The following is a 20,365-nucleotide window of genomic DNA, read 5'->3' on the forward strand; positions in this document are numbered from 1 at the left end:
CTACGAAGATCTTATCGTTTGAACCTCAGTGCCAAGGATTCATATAATCCCGTATGTCATTCCCTTTGTCCTTCGGTATGTTACTTGCCCGAGATTCGATCGTTAGTATCCGTATACCTATTTCAATCTCGTTTACCGACAAGTCTCTTTACTCGTTCCGTAATACAAGATCCCGCAACTTACACTAAGTTACATTGCTTGCAAGGCTTGTGTGTGATGTTGTATTACCGAGTGGGCCCCGAGATACCTCTCCGTTCACACGGAGTGACAAATCCCAGTCTTGATCCATACTAACTCAACTAACACCTTCGGAGATACCTGTAGAGCATCTTTATAGTCACCCAGTTACGTTGCGACGTTTGATACACACAAAGCATTCCTCCGGTGTCAGTGAGTTATATGATCTCATGGTCATAGGAATAAATACTTGACACGCAGAAAACAGTAGCAACAAAATGACACGATCAACATGCTACGTCTATTAGTTTGGGTCTAGTCCATCACGTGATTCTCCTAATGACGTGATCCAGTTATCAAGCAACAACACCTTGTTCATAATTAGAAGACACTGACTATCTTTGATCAACTGGCTAGCCAACTAGAGGCTTTCTAGGGACGGTGTTTTGTCTATGTATCCACACATGTAAATGAGTCTTCATTCAATACAATTATAGCATGGATAATAAACGATTATCTTGATACAGGAATTATAATAATAACTATATTTATTATTGCCTCTAGGGAATAATTCCAACAGTCTCCCACTTGCACTAGAGTCAATAATCTAGCCCTCACATCACCATGTGAATTACATTGTAATAAATCTAACACCCATATAGTTCTGGTGTTGATCATGTTTTGGCCGTGGAAGAGGTTTAGTCAGCGGGTCTGCTACATTCAGATCCGTGTGCACTTTGCATATATTCACGTCCTCTCCCTCGACGTAGTCGCGGATGAGGTTGAAGCGTCGTTTGATGTGTTTGGTCTTCTTGTGAAACCGCGGTTCCTTTGCTAAGGCAATGGCACCAGTGTTGTCACAGAACAAGGTTATTGGATTCAGTGCACTTGGCACCACTCCAAGATCCGTCATGAACTACTTCATCCAGACACCCTCCTTAGCCGCCTCCGAGGCAGCCATGTACTCCGCTTCACATGTAGAATCTGCTACGACGCTTTGCTTGGAACTGCACCAGCTTACTGCACCCCCATTAAGAATAAATACGTATCCGGTTTGCGACTTAGAGTCGTCCGGATCTGTGTCAAAGCTTGCATCAACGTAACCTTTTACGGCGAGCTCTTCGTCACCTCCATACACGAGAAACATCTCCTTAGTCCTTTTCAGGTACTTCAGGATATTCTTGACCGCTGTCCAGTGATCCACTCCTGGATTACTCTGGAACCTACCTGCCATACTTATGGCCAGGCTAACATCCGGTCTAGTGCACAGCATCGCATACATGATAGAACCTATGGCTGAAGCACAGGGGACGGAGCACATATGCTCTCTATCTTCATCAGTTGCTGGGCACTGAGTCTTACTCAATCTCGTACCTTGTAACTGGCAAGAACCCTTTCTTGGACTATTCCATTTTGAACCTCTTCAAAACTTTATCAAGGTATGTGCTTTGTGAAAGTCCTATCAGGCGTTTTGATCTATCCCTATAGATCTTAATGCCTAGAATGTAAGCAGCTTCTCCTAGGTCCTTCATAGAGAAACTTTTATTCAAGTAATCCTTTATGCTCTCTAAAAACTCTACGTTGTTTCCAATCAGTAATATGTCATCCACATATAATATTAGAAACGCCACATAGCTCCCACTCACTTTCTTGTAAATACAAGATTCTCCAACCACTTGTATAAACCCAAATGCTTTGATCACCTCATCAAAGCGTTTGTTCCAACTCCGAGATGCTTGCACCAGTCCATAAATGGATCGCTGGAGCTTGCACACCTTGTTAGCATTCTTAGGATCGACAAAACCTTCGGGTTGTATCATATACAACTCTTCCTTAAGGAAACCGTTAAGGAACGCCGTTTTGACATCCATCTGCCAGATTTCATAATCGAAAAATGCAGCTATTGCTAACATGATTCTGACGGACTTAAGCATCGCTACGGGTGAGAAAGTCTCATCGTAGTCAACTCCTTGAACTTGTGAAAAACCCTTTGCCACAAGTCGAGCTTTATAAACGGTCACATTACCGTCAGCGTCCGTCTTCCTTTTAAAGATCCATTTGTTCTGAATGGCCTTGCGGCCCTCAGGCAGTACCTCCAAAGTCCACACTTTGTTCTCATACATGGATCCTATCTCGGACTTCATGGCTTCCAGCCATTTGTTGGAATCTGGGCCCACCATTGCTTCTTCATAATTCGCAGGTTCATTGTTGTCTAACAACATGATTGATAAGACGGGATTACCGTACCACTCTGGAGCAGCACGTGGTCTCGTCGACCTGCGTGGTTCGACAGAAACTTGAACTGGAGTTTCATGATCATCATCATTAACTTCCTCCTCAACCGGCGTTGCAATGACAGAGGTTTCCCCTTGCCCTGCGCCACCATCCAGAGGGATGAGAGGTTCGACAACCTCGTCAAGTTCTATCTTCCTCCCACTCAATTCTCTCGAGAGAAACTCCTTCTCGAGAAAAGCTCCGTTTTTAGCAACAAACACTTTGCCCTCGGATTCGAGATAGAAGGTGTACCCAACTGTCTCTTTTGGGTAACCTATGAAGACGCACTTTTCCGCTTTGGGTTCCATCTTTTCAGGCTAAAGCTTTTTGACATAAGCATCACATCCCCAAACTTTAAGAAACGACAACTTTGGCCTTTTGCCATACCACAGTTCGTATGGTGTCGTCTCAACGGATCTTGATGGTGCCCTATTTAAAGTGAATAAACCTGTTTCTAATGCATAGCCCCAAAATGATAACGGCAAATCAGTAAGAGACATCATAGATCGCACCATCTCTAATAGAGTACGATTACGACGTTCGGACACACCATTACGCTGTGGTGTTCCAGGCGGTGTTAAGTGTGAAACAATTCCACATTGTCTTAAGTGAGCACCAAACTCGAAACTCAGATATTCACCCCCACGATTAGACCGCAGGAACTTGATCTTCTTGTTACGATGATTTTCCACTTCACTCTGAAATTGCTTGAACTTTTCAAATGTTTCAGACTTGTGCTTCATCAAGTAGACATAACCATATCTACTTAAATCGTCAGTGAAGGTGAGAAAATAACGATATCCGCCGCGTGCCTCCACGCTCATCGGACCACACACATCGGTATGTATGATTTCCAACAAGTCACTTGCACGCTCCATTGTTCCTGAGAACGGAGTCTTAGTCATCTTGCCCATGAGGCATGGTTCGCACGTGTCAAGTGAATCAAAGTCAAGTGACTCCAAAAGTCCATCAGCATGGAGTTTCTTCATGCGCTTTACACCAATATGACCTAAGCGACAGTGCCACAAAAATATGGCGCTATCATTGTTAACTCTAACTCTTTTGGTCTCAATGTTATGTATATGCGTATCGCTATAAAGATTCAATATGAACAATCCTCTCACATTCGGTGCATGACCATAAAAGATGTTACTCATAGAAATAGAACAACCATTATTCTCTGACTTGAAAGAGTAACCGTCTCGCAGTAAACAAGATCCAGATATAATGTTCATGCTCAACGCAGGCACTAAATAACAATGATTTAAGTTCATCACTAATCCTGACTGTAACTGAAGTGACACTGTGCCGACGACGATTGCATCAACCTTGGAATCATTTCCTACGCGCATCGTCACTTCATCTTTCGCCAGCCTTCGCCTATTCCGCAGTTCCTGTTTCGAGTTGCAAATATGAGCAACAGAACCGGTATCGAATACCCAGGCACTACTACGAGAGCCGGTTAAGTACACATCAATAACATGTATATCAAATATACCTGATTTTTCTTTGCCCGCCTTCTTATCTGCCAGATACTTGGGGCAATTGCGCTTCCAGTGACCCATACCCTTGCAATAGTAACACTCCATTTCCGGCTTAGGTCCAGCTTTGGGTTTCTTCGTCGGATTGGCAACAGGCTTGCCGCTCTTCTTCGAATTTCCCTTCTTGCCTTTGCCGTTTCTCTTGAAACTAGTGGTCTTACTCACCATCAACACTTGATGCTCTTTACGGAGTTCAGACTCTGCGACTTTCAGCGTCGCAAACAACTCGCCGGGAGACTTGTTCATCCCTTGCATGTTGTAGTTCAACACAAAGCCTTTATAGCTTGGCGGCAGTGATTGAAGGATTCTGTCAGTGATAGCTTCTTGCGGGAGTTCAATCCCCAGCTCAGCTAGACGGTTTGAGTACCCAGACATTTTGAGCACATGTTCACTGACAGATGAGTTTTCCTCCATCTTGCAAGCATAGAATTTATCGCAGGTCTCATACCTCTCGATCCGGGCGTTCTTCTGAAAGATAAACTCCAACTCCTGGAACATCTCAAATGCTCCATGACGCTCAAAGCGACGTTGAAGTCCCGGTTCTAAGCCATACAAGACTGCACATTGAACTATTGAGTAGTCCTCCTTACGTGCTAACCAAGCGTTCTTAACATCTTGATCAGCCGTAGCGGGTGGTTCATCTCCTAACGCAGCATTAAGGACATAATCCTTCTTCCCAGCTTGTAAGATTAGCTTAAGATTACGAGCCCAGTCTACAAAGTTGCTTCCATCATCTTTCAACTTAGCTTTCTCTAGGAACGTATTAAAATTCAGGATGACTGTCGCGTGAGCCATGATCTACAACACAAATATATTCAAAGTGGACTTAGACTATGTTCAAGACAATTAGAGTTTAACTTAATCAAATTATTCGCTAAACTCCCACTCAAAAAGTACATCTCTCTAGTCATTTGAGTGGTTCATGATCCACTTACACTAGCTCAAGTCCGATCATCACGTGAGTTGAGTTATAGTTTCAGTGGTAAGCATCCCTATGCTAATCATATCATCTATATGATTCATGATCGACCTTTCGGTCTCATGTGTTCCGAGTCCATGTCTGCACATGCTAGGCTCGTCAAGCTTAACCCTAGTGTTCCGCGTGCGCAACTGTTTTGCACCCGTTGTATGTGAACGTTGAGTCTATCACACCCGATCATCACGTGGTGTCTCGAAACGACGAACTGTAGCAACGGTGCACAGTCGGGGAGAACACAATTTCGTCTTGAAATTTTAGTGAGAGATCACCTCATAATGCTACCGTCGTTCTAAGCAAAATAAGGTGCATAAAAGGATTAACATCACATGCAATTCATAAGTGACATGATATGGCCATCATCACGTGCTTCTTGATCTCCATCACCAAAGCACCGGCACGATCTTCTTGTCACTGGCGCCACACCATGATCTCCATCAACGTGTTGCCATCGGGGTTGTCGTTCTACTCATGCTATTACTACTAAAGCTACATCCTAGCAAAATAGTAAACGCATCTGCAAGCACACACGTTACTATAAAGACAACCCTATGGCTCCTGCCGGTTGCCGTACCATCGACGTGCAAGTCGATATTTCTATTACAACATGATCATCTCATACATCCAATATATCACATCACATCATTGGCCATATCACATCACAAGCATACCCTGCAAAAACAAGTTAGACGTCCTCTAATTTTGTTGTTGCATGTTTTACGTGGTGACCATGGGTATCTAGTAGGATCGCATCTTACTTACGCAAACACCACAACGGAGATATATGAGTTGCTATTTAACCTCATCCAAGGACCTCCTCGGTCAAATCCGATTCAACTAAAGTTGGAGAAACCGACACTTGCCAGTCATCTTTGAGCAACGGAGTTACTCGTAACGATGAAACCAGTCTCTCGTAAGCGTACGAGTAATGTCGGTCCAAGCCGCTTCAATCCAACAATACCGCGGAATCAAGAAAAGACTAAGGAGGGCAGCAAAACGCACATCACCGCCCACAAAAACTTTTGTGTTCTACTCGAGAAGACATCTACGCATGAACCTAGCTCATGATACCACTGTTGGGAAACGTCGCATGGGAAACAAAAATTTTCCTACGCGCACGAAGACCTATCATGGTGATGTCCATCTACGAGAGGGGATGAGTGATCTACGTACCCTTGTAGATCGTACAGCAGAAGCGTTAGTGAACGCGGTTGATGTAGTGGAACGTCCTCACGTCCCTCGATCCTCCCCGCGAACAATCCCGCGATCAGTCCCACGATCTAGTACCGAACGGACGGCACCTCCGCGTTCAGCACACGTACAACTCGACGATGATCTCGGCCTTCTTGATCCAGCAAGAGAGACGGAGAGGTAGAAGAGTTCTCCGGCAGCGTGACGGCGCTCCGGAGGTTGGTAATGACCTTGTCTCAGCAGGGCTCCGCCCGAGCTCCGCAGAAACGCGATCTAGAGGAAAAACCGTGGAGGTATGTGGTCGGGCTGCCGTGGAAAAGTCGTCTCAAATCAGCCCCAAAACCTCCGTATATATAGGTGGGAGGGAGGGGACCTTGCCTTGGGGCTCAAGGAGCCCCAAGGGGGTCGGCCGAGTCCAAGGGGGGAGGACTCCCCCCCAAACCGAGTTGGACTTGGTTTGGTGGGAGGGAGTCCCCCTTCCTTCCCACCTCCTCCCCTTTTTTTTTCTTTTCTCTTGATTTTCTCTTCTTGGCGCATAGAGCCCTTTTGGGCTGTCCCACCAGCCCACTAAGGGCTGGTGTGCCACCCTCAAGGCCTATGGGCTTCCCCGGGGTGGGTTGCCCCCCCGGTGAACTCCCGGAACCATTCGTCATTCCCGGTACATTCCCGGTAACTCCGAAAACCTTCCGGTAATCAAATGAGGTCATCCTATATATCAATCTTCGTTTACGGACTATTCCGGAAACCCTCGTGACGTCCGTGATCTCATCCGGGACTCCGAACAACATTCGGTAACCAACCATATAACTCAAATACGCATAAAACAACGTCGAACCTTAAGTGTGCAGACCCTGCGGGTTCGAGAACTATGTAGACATGACCCGAGAGACTCCTCGGTCAATATCCAATAGCGGGACCTGGATGCCCATATTGGATCCTACATATTCTACGAAGATCTTATCGTTTGAACCTCAGTGCCAAGGATTCATATAATCCGTATACCTATTTCAATCTTGTTTACCGGCAAGTCTCTTTACTCGTTCCGTAATACAAGATCCCGCAACTTACACTAAGTTACATTGCTTGCAAGGCTTGTGTGTGATGTTGTATTACCGAGTGGGCCCCGAGATACCTCTCCGTTCACACGGAGTGACAAATCCCAGTCTTGATCCATACTAACTCAACTAACACCTTCGGAGATACCTGTAGAGCATCTTTATAGTCACCCAGTTACATTGTGACGTTTGATACACACAAAGCATTCCTCCGGTGTCAGTGAGTTATATGATCTCATGGTCATAGGAATAAATACTTGACACGCAGAAAACAGTAGCAACAAAATGACACGATCAACATGCTATGTCTATTAGTTTGGGTCTAGTCCATCACGTGATTCTCCTAATGACGTGATCCAGTTATCAAGCAACAACACCTTGTTCATAATCAGAAGACACTGACTATCTTTGATCAACTGGCTAGCCAACTAGAGGCTTGCTAGGGATGGTGTTTTGTCTATGTATCCACACATGTAAACGAGTCTTCATTCAATACAATTATAGCATGGATAATAAACGATTATCTTGATACAGGAACTATAATAATAACTATATTTATTATTGCCTCTAGGGCATAATTCCAACAGGCGCCACCCCCCCTATGTGCGCCCTGTTGGCTTGGGGGCACCCCGTGTGCCCTCTGGTCTTCCTCTAAAACTTCCAGCTCATTATTTTGTCCAGAAAAAATCATTAAAAAGTTTCACGGTATTTGAACTTCGTTTAGTACAGTATTCTTGAAAAGCTAAAAACATGCAGGAAACAACAACTCACATTTGGCACGGGTTAATAGGTTAGTGCTTAAAAATAATATAAATCGACAAGTAAATTCTTTAAAAGTATCCTAGAATGGTAATATAATAGCATGGAACAATAAAAAAATATAGATACGTTGGATGCGTATCACCACATTCTGCCTCGAGACGGCTGCGCTTTGTCTCGAAAGTATTCCTCTCATTTTTTTCTAGGTCAAAACCATTCATATAGCAGAAGATGGGCATGATAGGTCGCATGTGGGACCCACAAGGCATTATAAATATAACATAAAGATTTCCCTCTTTATATGAACCTTGTAAAATAAGAGACAAAAGGTATAAGGATTACATCATAAAGCGAAATGATGCTTGAAAACATTATAAATATCAATAGGAAATCATGATGCAAAATGGATGTATCACTACTAAGGATAAAACGACTTAATTTTTCTACATTGCGTCATCTTGCTTATGGTGTTACTCTGTTTGTTATGAACTTAATACCATAGATGCAGGCAGGAGTTGGTTGATTGGTGGAGTAATAGTAGTAGATGGAGGCAGGAGTCGGTTTACTTGTCACCAACGTAATGCCTATATATTGACCATGCCATGAATAACGACATAATTATATACTTTTCTATCAAATTCCCAACAATAATTTGTCCACCCACCGCTACTTTGCTCATGAGGATGCCTCTAGTGAACACTATGCCCCCATGTCTTTCTTTATATTTTATATACAAAAAACATGATATTTTTTGTTATTTATTTAACTTGTATTTATAATTATCTATCCTCGAATGTAAGATTCAATCCTTGCAATTAACGAGTACAAGGGGCTTGACAACCCTGTTGCCCGCTTTGGGTGCAAGTATTTACTCTTGTGTGTGCAGGAACTAACGGTTGTGTGTTTGGATACTTTCTTATTGGTTCGATAACCTTGGTTCTTAACCAAGGGAAATACTTGTTGTTACTTTACTACATCATCCCATCCTCTTCGGGGAAAACCCCAACTTATCTACAAAGTAGTTGTCCCAAGATGTAATCAACATATGTTGAGAAGGGAGATGCAGGAATTAGATGCTTCAGTCAACAAAATGAAACAAGTGAACGAGGAAACCACAAAGAAAGTGGATATTTCGTAGAGTAAAGTTTGTGCTATCTGAATCCGGCCAATCCTATTTTTTAAGAGATAATAGTTCAAATGGTAAGAAGTTTCTTGATGCGCGTCCATGATGTATGAGGTGTATGTCCCTAGTGTGTGTAATTTGCTATTTGGTTGCACTTTGTTATCATCAGTGGCAAACTTTGATGTCCAATGGATATAATCTGACGTAATTTCCTTACTATATAGTGTAGGATTTTTCATCGTTTCTATGCCTTAATTTCTTTATTGTATAGTGTAGGTTTTTTAAGGGGGTTGTATTGAGTAGGATAATTCTTTATTAGTGTATGCTATTGTTGAAATGGGGGCAACATGCCAAAACTTTACTGGGATCCCATTGCAACAATATGAAGATGTTACTCATAATGGACCGTTATGAGGCTAACCTACTAATAATAAGTGTCCCTAATCTACATGGGCCCATAATGGCCCAGATGGTCCAATCTATTAGGCACGTAATAATCATGGGCCATCTCGTGGATGAAATGGATTGTGGGATCAAATGTAGGCTTGTTCTACCAAGGGATGTTAACATGCTATTAACAGGTTGAAAGCTTGATTGGGCTACAACAATGGAAATGAGATGTCACGCCAATAGCAGACTAAAATAGTCCTTAGTTAATGCTTGGCCCAATTCCATGTCGGGTGTTAACATGCTGAAATCCAATCGGACCATAAGCGAGCCGATATAGAACACATGACTTTAACACGCCAAGTTCAGGTCGGGTTGGAATTGTGTCATGGAGATCGTGGGTCGTTAATAGACCAAAAGTGAGGCCGGTCCGTAAATGGCCCAACAGTGGTGTGGGTCGTTAACAGACCAAAAGACACACGAGGCTGGAAATTGGTCTAACTCCAGAATGGGTCGCTAATAGGCCGAAAGACCTATAGCCTGGAAATTGTCCACCTCTAGAATGGGCCGTTAACAGGCCAAAAGGACATTGGGTCCAAAATGAGGCCGAAGACATATTGGGATTTTAACGGACTGTAATTGACGATGGGCTGGAATGGTGTTGAATCATTAATGGGCCATTGACGACTGAATTGGCCAAACCCGTATGGGTCGTGGTTGTAAACCGATCAAACACAAGTAGGCCCTAGAAGGGTTAGTCCCCTAATGTTGACTGGGTCGTCCTTTTTTATGTAAATGTTGGGTCGTGCCATGTGTTGACGTTTCATAGGCACGTCTTATCCTTTGGATGGATGGCATCTATCGCAACGTAGAGCTGACACATGGTTCCATTGGCTAATGAGGAAATGACACGTGGAAAATTATTATTGGTTGGAGCTGTTAACAGGTATCGGATCCAAAACCGGCACCCGGTTGCTTAATGGCGACCCGTTACGGTGGCTATCACGTGTTGGTTACCCTTGACGAAATCACTTCTATGGCACGCCATTCATCGTCATGGAAGTGGACACTTCCTTCATGATAATCTGAGTATTGTCATGCAACACTTGTACTACAATACATGTATGACTATCTTCATTCTGTCATAAAATCATCACGGATGTCCATGCGTGGCAGAAAACATGACCTAGTGTGACGAATAAGTATTATCATGGAAGTGTTTTTTCTGTAGTGCATCTTGGATGTGCAAGGTTACAGACTGAGGTAAAAGGTCTAAGTTAATTGTTCATGGGTAAAGTAGTGCACCTATGTAGAGTGTAATGAATTGTGGCTTGTGACTCCCTGATGTGGAAAAGATCTGCGTACGAAGTAAGAAAGGAGTTTATTAGAGATTCTAACAATCCTTGAAGTCTGATGACTAAATGTTTAAGTAAAACTGTATGCTACAGATATTTCCAAAATTATTGTTGAGACCTATTTGGAATCAGTAGTAGTGATACTGCATCTCCACCCACGATATCTATGAACTTGTTGAGTACCTCTTGTACTCATCCCTTGTACGTTATCTTCTAGAATTTAAATATTTGGATGAGATGTCGGGCGATCCCAGTGTTGCCAGGGGTAGTTCTATGAGGAGCCAAACCTTTCCAGAGGAGTCAAAGGAGTCGACTACATCAACGCCTAGGGAGCCGACAACAGAGGAGAAGGACCAAAGTAACAACAACAAGAGTAGTCTAGTCTAGACATAGTAGTAGCAGCCAGACCGATCATGTGAGACATGATCCGAACTCAATAAATGATCATAGGATCAACAGTGGTACCCCACATTTCCATACTAGTAGTTTGAATCGTTTGAATGTTGGACTTTTGTTTGAATAAAGTTTGTAATATAATGATGGTTTGGACCCGCTATGGTCCAGTTTTGCACTCTGAGGGATATAAGGTTCATGAGATGGTGTCTTGTGGGTGTTATATCAACAAGAGGCATACTATACCATGTGTGTGGTATGCTGTGTCACCATACTCCCCCTCCTTCGACTGGCCTAGCCGATGTCGAGAGGAGTGGGGGACCCGATCTATGAGTGGAGTTCTTAATAAAAGTAGTGTTTTCATTAGATTGGGTTATGCTTTTTGGTAGTCATCATGTTCATCACGTCAGATGGCATCGTCTACAATAAAAAATCATCAACTCTTCATTCTACGATGAGATCTCCTACCCTAATGTCAATGGTGGTGATGGAAGATTAAATTTGTCTAGGCATGGTCCTACAGATCTTCCTTCGTCACATCGATTTAGGATTTTTTTTCTCATGGTCACCGCAAGGAGGTTTGTCCTCGCAATACCTGTCCTGCCTACGTCCTCGACAATAGTGATTCGTACTCTTGGCTCCAACGGCTTCGATCAGGTTGTTGGGTTGTTTTCCTCAAGAATACCGGTGTTGATACTCTTGCCGATTTTGGTTGATTACTTTAATGGCTACGTGTGTGCATCATGACCTTGGCATTGCGGCTTAAATTAAAGTTATATGAGAACTCTCGTTGGTATTTATAGGTCTGCAATTTGATATCTTCATTACTTTCCTACGACTAACTTCAGAAAAGTATAAAGATTGTATCATGGAAAAAGAAAGAGTTTGAAAAATTTGAAGATTTACTTGTTTCTTTTAGACTTTATTTAGTATCTATTGACTACTCCCTCAGTTTCAAAATATAAGACCTATTAGAGATTTCACTATGGATTACATATGAAGCAAAATGAGTGAATCTGCACTCTAAAGTATGTATGTATATATTCGTATGCAGTCCATAGTAAATCTCTAAAATGTCTTATATTTAGGTACATAGGGAGTACTATAAATATATTATGGTATTGATTGTAGAAAAAAACACATGTCTACTTTTTTCTCAGAACGCAATGTACATTTTTAGAGCATCAGTGAAACATCTTTTGATAAATGTTGCAATTTTTAATACACGAGGTACATTTAAAAAAATACATGTTTTGGACACTTATAAGTACATGGTAAGATTCTTCAAATACACATTGTAGATCTGTAGAAGGCAATAAACATTTTTATAAACTAACTGTTTTTTTTCATTGCATAATTCCTTTTAAAAATTTCACGGAAATTTTTAGAGAACCACGTAATTATGTAAAATTTCATGTAAATTATCTGAATGGAAATAAAAAAACTGAAGCTATGTGAACATTTTCTATAACATATTTTAAATGTCACGAACATTCTCTGAAACGTGAGAATATTTACATAAAATGTCACATACATTTTTATAGCATAAATTTTCACTGTACACAGGAACATTTTGTGTTGTCATGATATTTTAAAAGTTATTTTTTAAAACCAAGCTAACCGTTTGTTATAGTATGTTTTCTAATTTACAGTTTTAAATTTATTTTGGAAATGCCAGTCTATGAAATATAAGAGTTTAATATATAAAAATATGAAAAAGAGAAGAGAAAAGCCCCCCTCCACAAAAAAAAGGTAAATTCGAGTGACGTCAGCATGACGACGGATGTCACTACTAGGCCGGCCAAGAAGTAATGTCCGTCAGCCGACGTGAGCTACTGTTTTGCTACAAGCAAGACATGGTATGTCTTTATCTCACCTTTAGCGAGAAACGACGTAACATCGTCTCTTACTTTCCCTAAATTAGTCCGGCACATAAGAACATATATAATGGTTGATAAGACTGTCTTATCTTAAAATTTACATGCAATTTTAAGATGATGTCTATAAAGAATTATCTATTAGTTTTATCGACAATAACAAGTGTTTCTAAAACCATGGTGACACATGCAGTGTTAAAGGATGATCTCTTAAATAAGAGAAGACAAGGCCTTGTTATGAATTCTTTCTTCTTCATTTCGACATTTATCCTACATGCCCTTGTTAAGATAACACCACTGTATATGCCCTAAAAGCAACTCAAGCAGACCCCGCAAAACGCCCGGCCCGCAACATTCCGACGAGTATGCGGGTTTGGGCTGTTTTTCCTGCCAGAGCAGATACTGTAAACGTGACCCGACCCGTAAAAGTTTTGCGGTGGCCTGTAAACGCGAGCGCTTGACCGGTATATCTGCGGGTTCGACCGCTGGATGCGGGTCGAAACCCTATCCCTCCACCGTCGCGAAAAGTCCCCCACCTCACCGCCGGCGCCTCCAATCCGCCGTCGCGCGCCTCCATTCCGCCGCGTAGCCGCTCCATTCCACCGCCCTTGATGGCCAACTCCGGTAGCCGTAGGAACGACAACCCCGATAGGGCTCGTTGCGTCAGATCCGACGCCGCCCGTAAGTGCGCCGCCCGCCGGTACACGCAGTGGGGCCAAACGCCACCGCCGTCACACCTCCGTCGCGAGACAGAGGAGTACGACCGCGCGCGCGGCTGCCTCTTCTCCGGCAACTCCTTCGAGGCGTCGAGCTCGCGCTCGTGCTCCTCCCTCCCCCGGTGAAGAGGGAGCTCGAAGAGCTCCCGTAGGTGAAGATGGAGCCGGAGGCCGAGGCGGTGCCGGAGCGACGTGCTGGGGCCGTCGTCGGACCGGAGGATTTCCTCCCTCCGGCGGAGGCGGGTAGCCTTTTGCCCGTGCTGCTGGCGCGGGGTGCACGAGAGGCGGAAGAGGACCAGCAGCGCCGCCAGAGGGAGGAGGAGATCGACACCATGCTCTATGAGCAGGGTGTCGCATCGGCCCTCGCCTTCGGCCACAAGATGAAGGAGTGGCGCCGCGAAGCGACTGCGCAGGAGCGCATCTACATCGAGCTCTCCTCCTCGACGACGACGACTGAGCACACTGCACATCTACTACCTCACGAGCTCGACTTTAGTGAGCTCAATTTTGCGTAGTGCGGTAGGATAGCTAGTAGCTCTGATGAGCTCCGATGAGCTCGAGTAGGTGTGCTCCCCCCTCTAGTAAGTGATGCAGGCTGTGAATATAGTTTGTATGATCATGTTCTATGTAGCTCTCAATGATTGTTGTTCCAATTTCGCCCGCGAATGTTTTATTTCAAAGTATGCAGTTTGATTATACGGGTTTTGTTCTGCAGCGCAACATTTCGTCCCACAAAACTCCACTTCGTCGAACTATAAAACGCGTATGCATGTCGCAATTATACAGGGTCTGTTAGAGTTGCTCTAACCAAGAACGCAACAGGACGCGACCCACACACTACGTACCTTGCCTAAAAAAACCTACGCACATAGGCAAGCATGTTAGTTTTTGTTCTTTATTTTTTTTACAAATACTTAATCATATATACTTCAAACCTTAATTTAATCAATGTTTTAGGAACTTTTACTATTTGGTTAAAAAATGTTAATGTAGTGCAAAAGTTTTGTTTAAGCAATTTTTATCAATAGTTTCTACAGTCAAAAAAATGTCCGCGTCATTCGAAAAAGTAATCATGCCATTTTTTAAAATGTTTATGCAATGTAAAAAGTGTTCTTATAATTTTTAAAACATTTCATACCATTCAAAAAATGTGTGCGACATTTCAAAAAATGTTTTGTACAATTCAAATGTTCATTTTGTATTTAAAAATAATTCAAGGCATATCAAACAAATACTCCATGTGTATACGGAAGATGCCCAATGTCTTAGAAAAGTTCGACAAGTTTTTGAAAAAAATAGATGATAAGCCTACGAAGAAAAAGCAATACAAAGAACACATAGAAAAAAAGGAAGAAAAAACCCACAGAAAAGGTTCTAAAATATGTCCATGTAAGCTTGACCGACCCCTTAATTGCTACACCAGGTGGCATATATAGCCTATCTTGCCATGGGTGAGACATTGCCCTGGCGGATAAGGTTCGATAGAGATAACAATCAAGTTGGACTCTACATGCTCAAATCATCCGCGAGAGCTATATCTCGTTCATAACAAGATGGAAGCTGCTCTCACGTCTGGTGCGGAGAGCAGTCTAGCCCATTAGCGTAGGACTTACTCGTTGTAGAAGTATGTGCGACACAGATTCTTACCAACTTTGTGGAGCTGCTGATTCCTAGAGGTACTCGTTGATTGGTTGCACAACTTCAAAGTGTGTCTAGGCCTTATAGGTTATGAGGAATTAACTGTGCAAATTGTTGAGTCTCGCGAACCTAATGCGAAAAACTAGCTTTTAAACATGATGGGTTCATTATCATATGCGGAGTTTGTGAAGATGGTTGTCACTCTTTGGGTAGTATGGAACGCTCATCGAAAAGCAATACATGAGTCTATCTTGCAAAGCCCAATGTCAACCCACCGCTTTGTCGAGAGTTTCATCTCCGAGTTGGATGGCCTCAACATTGCCAAGACTTCCACTTTGACAGCGGGTGCACATATAATACCAATGTGAAGTTGCTAGAACCCCCTCTGAATGGACACATTAAAATCTATCTAGATGGGGGTTTGTCCTATGATGGGAGTGTTGGAGCTGCGACAGCAGTATGCAGGGATGAATATGGCCAGTACCTTGGGTCCTCAGCAACTGTTCTACCCGGTGTTATTAACCCAACAGTTAGAGACCATTTCTTGCCGTGAGGCTTTAGCACTTGCGGCTGATCTATCTTTGGATCACTTCCTAATTGCTAGTGACTCGAAACCGACTGTGGACGATATCATAAAAGGGGTAGGAGGCCCTCATATCACAAGAATAATAGAAGGTCACATTTGGTACTTGTGATTTTATGTCCGAAGGTCGTGCTTCGAATTAGGAGGCTGACGATCTTGTAAAATTTTCTGCCTCGCTTCCGCAGGGTTGCCACTTGTGCCTTATTTCCCTGCAAGACCCCCTTTGTATCCCTTTAATTATTGTTCCGAATTAACAAAGTATGGGATCCCTAAAAATCCATCTCTGTTTTTTCCTATGATTTTTTGCCCTTTTTTTCCGGTTTGTTCATTTTGTATTCTTTGGCTTTTTTTGCTGCTATAATTTCATTTTCTTTGTTTTTTTACTTCTTATTTTATTTGTGTTTCTTTTGATATGTTTGCTTTCCTGTATTTCATTGGTTTTTTCCTTTTCTTTATTTTTCTCTACATTTTTCTACTTTCTTTCTTTGATTTTCATTGTTTTACTTTGGTTTTCTACATTGTTCTTTGTTTTCAACATTTTTCTTTGCTCATCTTTGTTTTTCCTTGTTCCTTTTTATGTGTATTGCTTTATGGTTCTTATCGGTTTTAAAACCTTTTTGATTGACTTTTTTTTTGTTTTCTAGTTGTTTTTCTATCGGTATCACATGGTATTCTAATTAAATTTTATATTTACATGTGAAAATTATTTGACATGTATAATTTTTTAAACACATAATTAACATTTCTAAAATAAATATTGTTGAGTCTATTTTTTACAACAATAATATGCTTATATTTTTTATACATGATTATTTTTTTTACATATATGTACGCTATGTTTACGTTTTTTGTACCCACTGTACATTACGTTATACATCAGGATATTTGTAATACATGTTTAATAATTTGAATATACATTGTTAACATTTTTTCGAAAAATTATGTTTGATGACTACTTTTTACATACACATTGTACATTTTCCGTATATCAGGAACATGTTTTATAAAATTCAATATTTTTTACACGATTAACATATTTATAAAAAACATTTCATGCACAATTTTTTAGATACACAATCTACATTTCCATATATATACGAAACATTTTCATAAATGTTTAACATTTAAATAGATGGTTAATATTATTTTCAAATATTTTTTATTAGTACTTTTTTTAATCCAAATTGAATATGTTTTGTATATATCGAGAACCTTTTTAAAATATATGATGAAGACTTTTTTATACAAGATCATTTTTTACAGAACTAGCAAAACAATGAAAGTTTTATCTTGATATATACTTTACACAAAAAACAAAAACTATAGGCACATGCGCCAGCATGATTTGATCATGTGCTGCCGCGGTCAAAAGAGACAGCTCCAGCCACTGCGACCTATGTGTGTTTATTGAAAAAAAACAAGCAGGACAGGTTTTATAAACTCTTTCCGGCCGGCCTATCGCATGAACACAATGTTGCACGGGCTAGTGTTCGTTCCGTCTTGCGTTAAGCGATATATAGTCATGCCTCGAATCTGGCACTAGAAAGTCATTTGAGCCCCAACAGAGTTCTATTCTTTTGTGCGAGAGAGAGCGCCTTCATCTTGGGCCAGCCCATAGCCGTAAGCAAACCCGGTAACATTTTCTTGTATTTTACAAGGTTAGATGTTAATATGAGACATGGATATGATCATTTCCTTACCCTCTACCTTTTGCGTCAGCTATAATTTAGTGCATCTTTTCATCAAGCATTGTGAATATATTATCTATGCATGATCTAACTGATTGATTAAAGTCTGGGATTCAGAATCCTATTGCTACCTACTGGTTTTACAAAAAAAAAAAAACCTGCGGTAGGATAACCACATAGAGTAAAATGTGGAAATAACCATTGAACCGATGCATAAGTTTTTTGTAAAACTATTGTGTAAGAGTAAAAAAATCTCTAGTATTTCAGCTATTCAGGGAAAATAGAGATGAAAACAAAATCCTAAAACCTAGCGAAAGCTAGCATCAGATGAATTATGTTGAGGATCACTATCAGGTCATCAATGCAACTTTACACACAACGCAGGCTCAATCATCATAGTAGAGACCATTTCAGTGTTCAAAGAGAAATGAGCTCCATGGAATAAGATGATGATCAACACACATGGAGTTTCTAGCCAGTTCACATGCATTGGGATTAGTAGTAAAATCCAAAAAAGTAAAATGACTAAAAAATGATAATCTGATTTTTTTACGGATAAACATTGATGAGTGTTACACCTGCGTGCAAAATTATGATGGAATGGAGTTCGATGATGACTGGGCAAGAAAAGAAAATCAATGCTCGAGAACGACTCCTTTTAGAAGCATTTTGAAACTTTTTCCACACATCCACAAATGTGATTGTATCATGGAAATTTACATACAGATAGATAACCAAGCAAAGTTTGTTGCAAGAAAATCAGATTTTTTAAAGTATTTTTTAAATTTACATACAGTGTGCATATGAGCTCAAGATTAGAAACACTTTTGGTTATCGACTCTTTTTTTTTTTTTTGCTCAGCAGGCGCAACAAAACTTCGTGGAAGATCCCGCGTGTGCAGAAAAGAGAGGAGACAAATACAGAGCACAATTTGAACTCTACTATCCTATTAATACCATCTCCACTTTGTATATATACACACGGAACAGCGACTACAGTAAGCAGAAGATGCACAAGGCTGTACATGCCGTCGAGGAGAGGTAAAGCTTGACCGTGACCGAAGCTAAGCAGACCACCAACGTCAAAAAAGAAACATCTCTCCCTCCCACACAGACAGACGCGGTCACGGCCAGGATACTTTCTACTGCACTCCAAGCGAAGCAATCCTATCTGCGGCCCCACCACGGACGGGCGCGCGGCCCCCACCTGTCCACGTCGGTCACGCGATGACCACCGTGACGGCCGCGGCGTCGGCGCTCCCGGGGCGCCCACCGCGCCCGGCGGCGGCGGCGGCTTTGGGTGCGGCGGCGCCGCCGAGCACCGAGTCCCGGCACGTGGGGCAGGAGCCGTGCGAGACGAGCCAGGTGTCGACGCACCGGACGTGGAACTCGTGGCCGCAGCGCGGCAGCACGCGCACCTTCTCGCCGTCCTCGAACTCGCCGAGGCAGATGGCGCAGACGTCGCCCGCCGGCGCGGCCGCGCACGCGCCGTACACCTCGATGGGGAGGCTCCTGAGCGTGAGCTTCTTGAGCCCGCCCCGCCCGCCCGCCGACGCCGACGACGCCGCGTCCAGCTCCCCGCCGGCGCCCCCGGCCTCCAGCGCCGAGCGCCGCGCCCACCGGATGAGGCACCGGGCCAGCGAGTTGAGCCCGAGCGCGAAGAGCAGGGCGAAGAGCAGCGCCGCGAGGATGATCACCATGTTGGTGTCGAAGCTGGCGTCGCCGCTGCTGAGGGCGCGCTGCGCTCCGTCGGCGCTCGACGGCGCCGGCGAGCCCGTCTGGCCCATGTACCAGCTCATGGACCGGGTGTGCGCGGCCATCTGCTCCCTCGCCGCGGCAATTATGCACCGCAAGTATGGGTCACCGGCTTGGCTTTGTAGAAGGACGTGGACGTAGTAGCGGCTGCTATAATGTGGCGCTGCTGCGCTTTTATATACCAACTCGCACCCGTTTCGGTTCGGAAAAGTTGGAGCTTATATGAGTGCGAGCTAGAGCGAACAAGGACCCCTTTCTTGTCTGGATTTCGATCGGATAGATATCGCTGGCCAAAATCAAGCGTGCCACTCCAGTGATGAGCCGGGAAATGGCCAAGGGACTTTATTTTATACTAGAAGTATATAAAGATCAGGACGAGGAGGAAATCGCCGGCTGTTGGACCAGGAGGCAGGGAGGCGGTTCGGTTCCGGGTCACACTGTGTGTGTCTGCGTGGCGGGGCCTCCGAAATGATCGCGCCGTGGGAAAATATCTAGCCCGCTTTGCGAGTGCTACGCTACGCACTTGTTGGTTGTACGGTTGTGCTGGGTTGGTACAAAACTACAAATGGGATGGCCACGCTCGTGCGCGCTGATGCAAACCCGCGTTCTTTTGTGTTGGACGATAGAATAGAATAGATAGATAGAGTAGCCAGCAGCTGGAAGGAGGGAGAGGTGCCCCATGGATTTTGTTGGATCTCACACACGGCTAAAGGGGAGGCAAGGCACGTTGTCGTAGCACGGAGGCGCGTAGGGTTGCTTTGCAGGTTCAGTGAAAATGGGCAGATTTGACCCTTCCTTAAAACTTCAGCACAAAATGACCTCGTTCGACAAAAAAGGATGACCAGTCTGCAAACATTGATGACAAAGACTGTCATTCA

At 43.1% G+C, this 20,365-nt stretch overlaps 1 protein-coding gene across 1 annotated transcript; it reads right to left on the reverse strand.

The window, feature by feature from the left end:
* Window positions 1-18,655: 18,655 nt before the first annotated feature.
* Window positions 18,656-19,937, reverse strand: LOC123440428 (RING-H2 finger protein ATL74-like). Its single transcript, XM_045116993.1, has one exon. The coding sequence runs from the start codon at window positions 19,550-19,552 to the stop codon at window positions 18,953-18,955; it is 600 nt and encodes a 199-aa protein (XP_044972928.1). The 5' UTR covers window positions 19,553-19,937; the 3' UTR covers window positions 18,656-18,952.
* Window positions 19,938-20,365: the final 428 nt, after the last annotated feature.

Source organism: Hordeum vulgare, chromosome 3H, assembly GCF_904849725.1.
Source record: "Hordeum vulgare subsp. vulgare chromosome 3H, MorexV3_pseudomolecules_assembly, whole genome shotgun sequence".
Classification (NCBI taxonomy): Eukaryota; Viridiplantae; Streptophyta; class Magnoliopsida; order Poales; family Poaceae; genus Hordeum; species Hordeum vulgare.

What these genes read in the sequence shown, in the direction of transcription:
- LOC123440428 (XM_045116993.1), bottom strand. Translation starts at nt 19,552, where the DNA reads ATGGCCGCGCACACCCGGTCCATGAGCTGGTACATGGGCCAGACGGGC.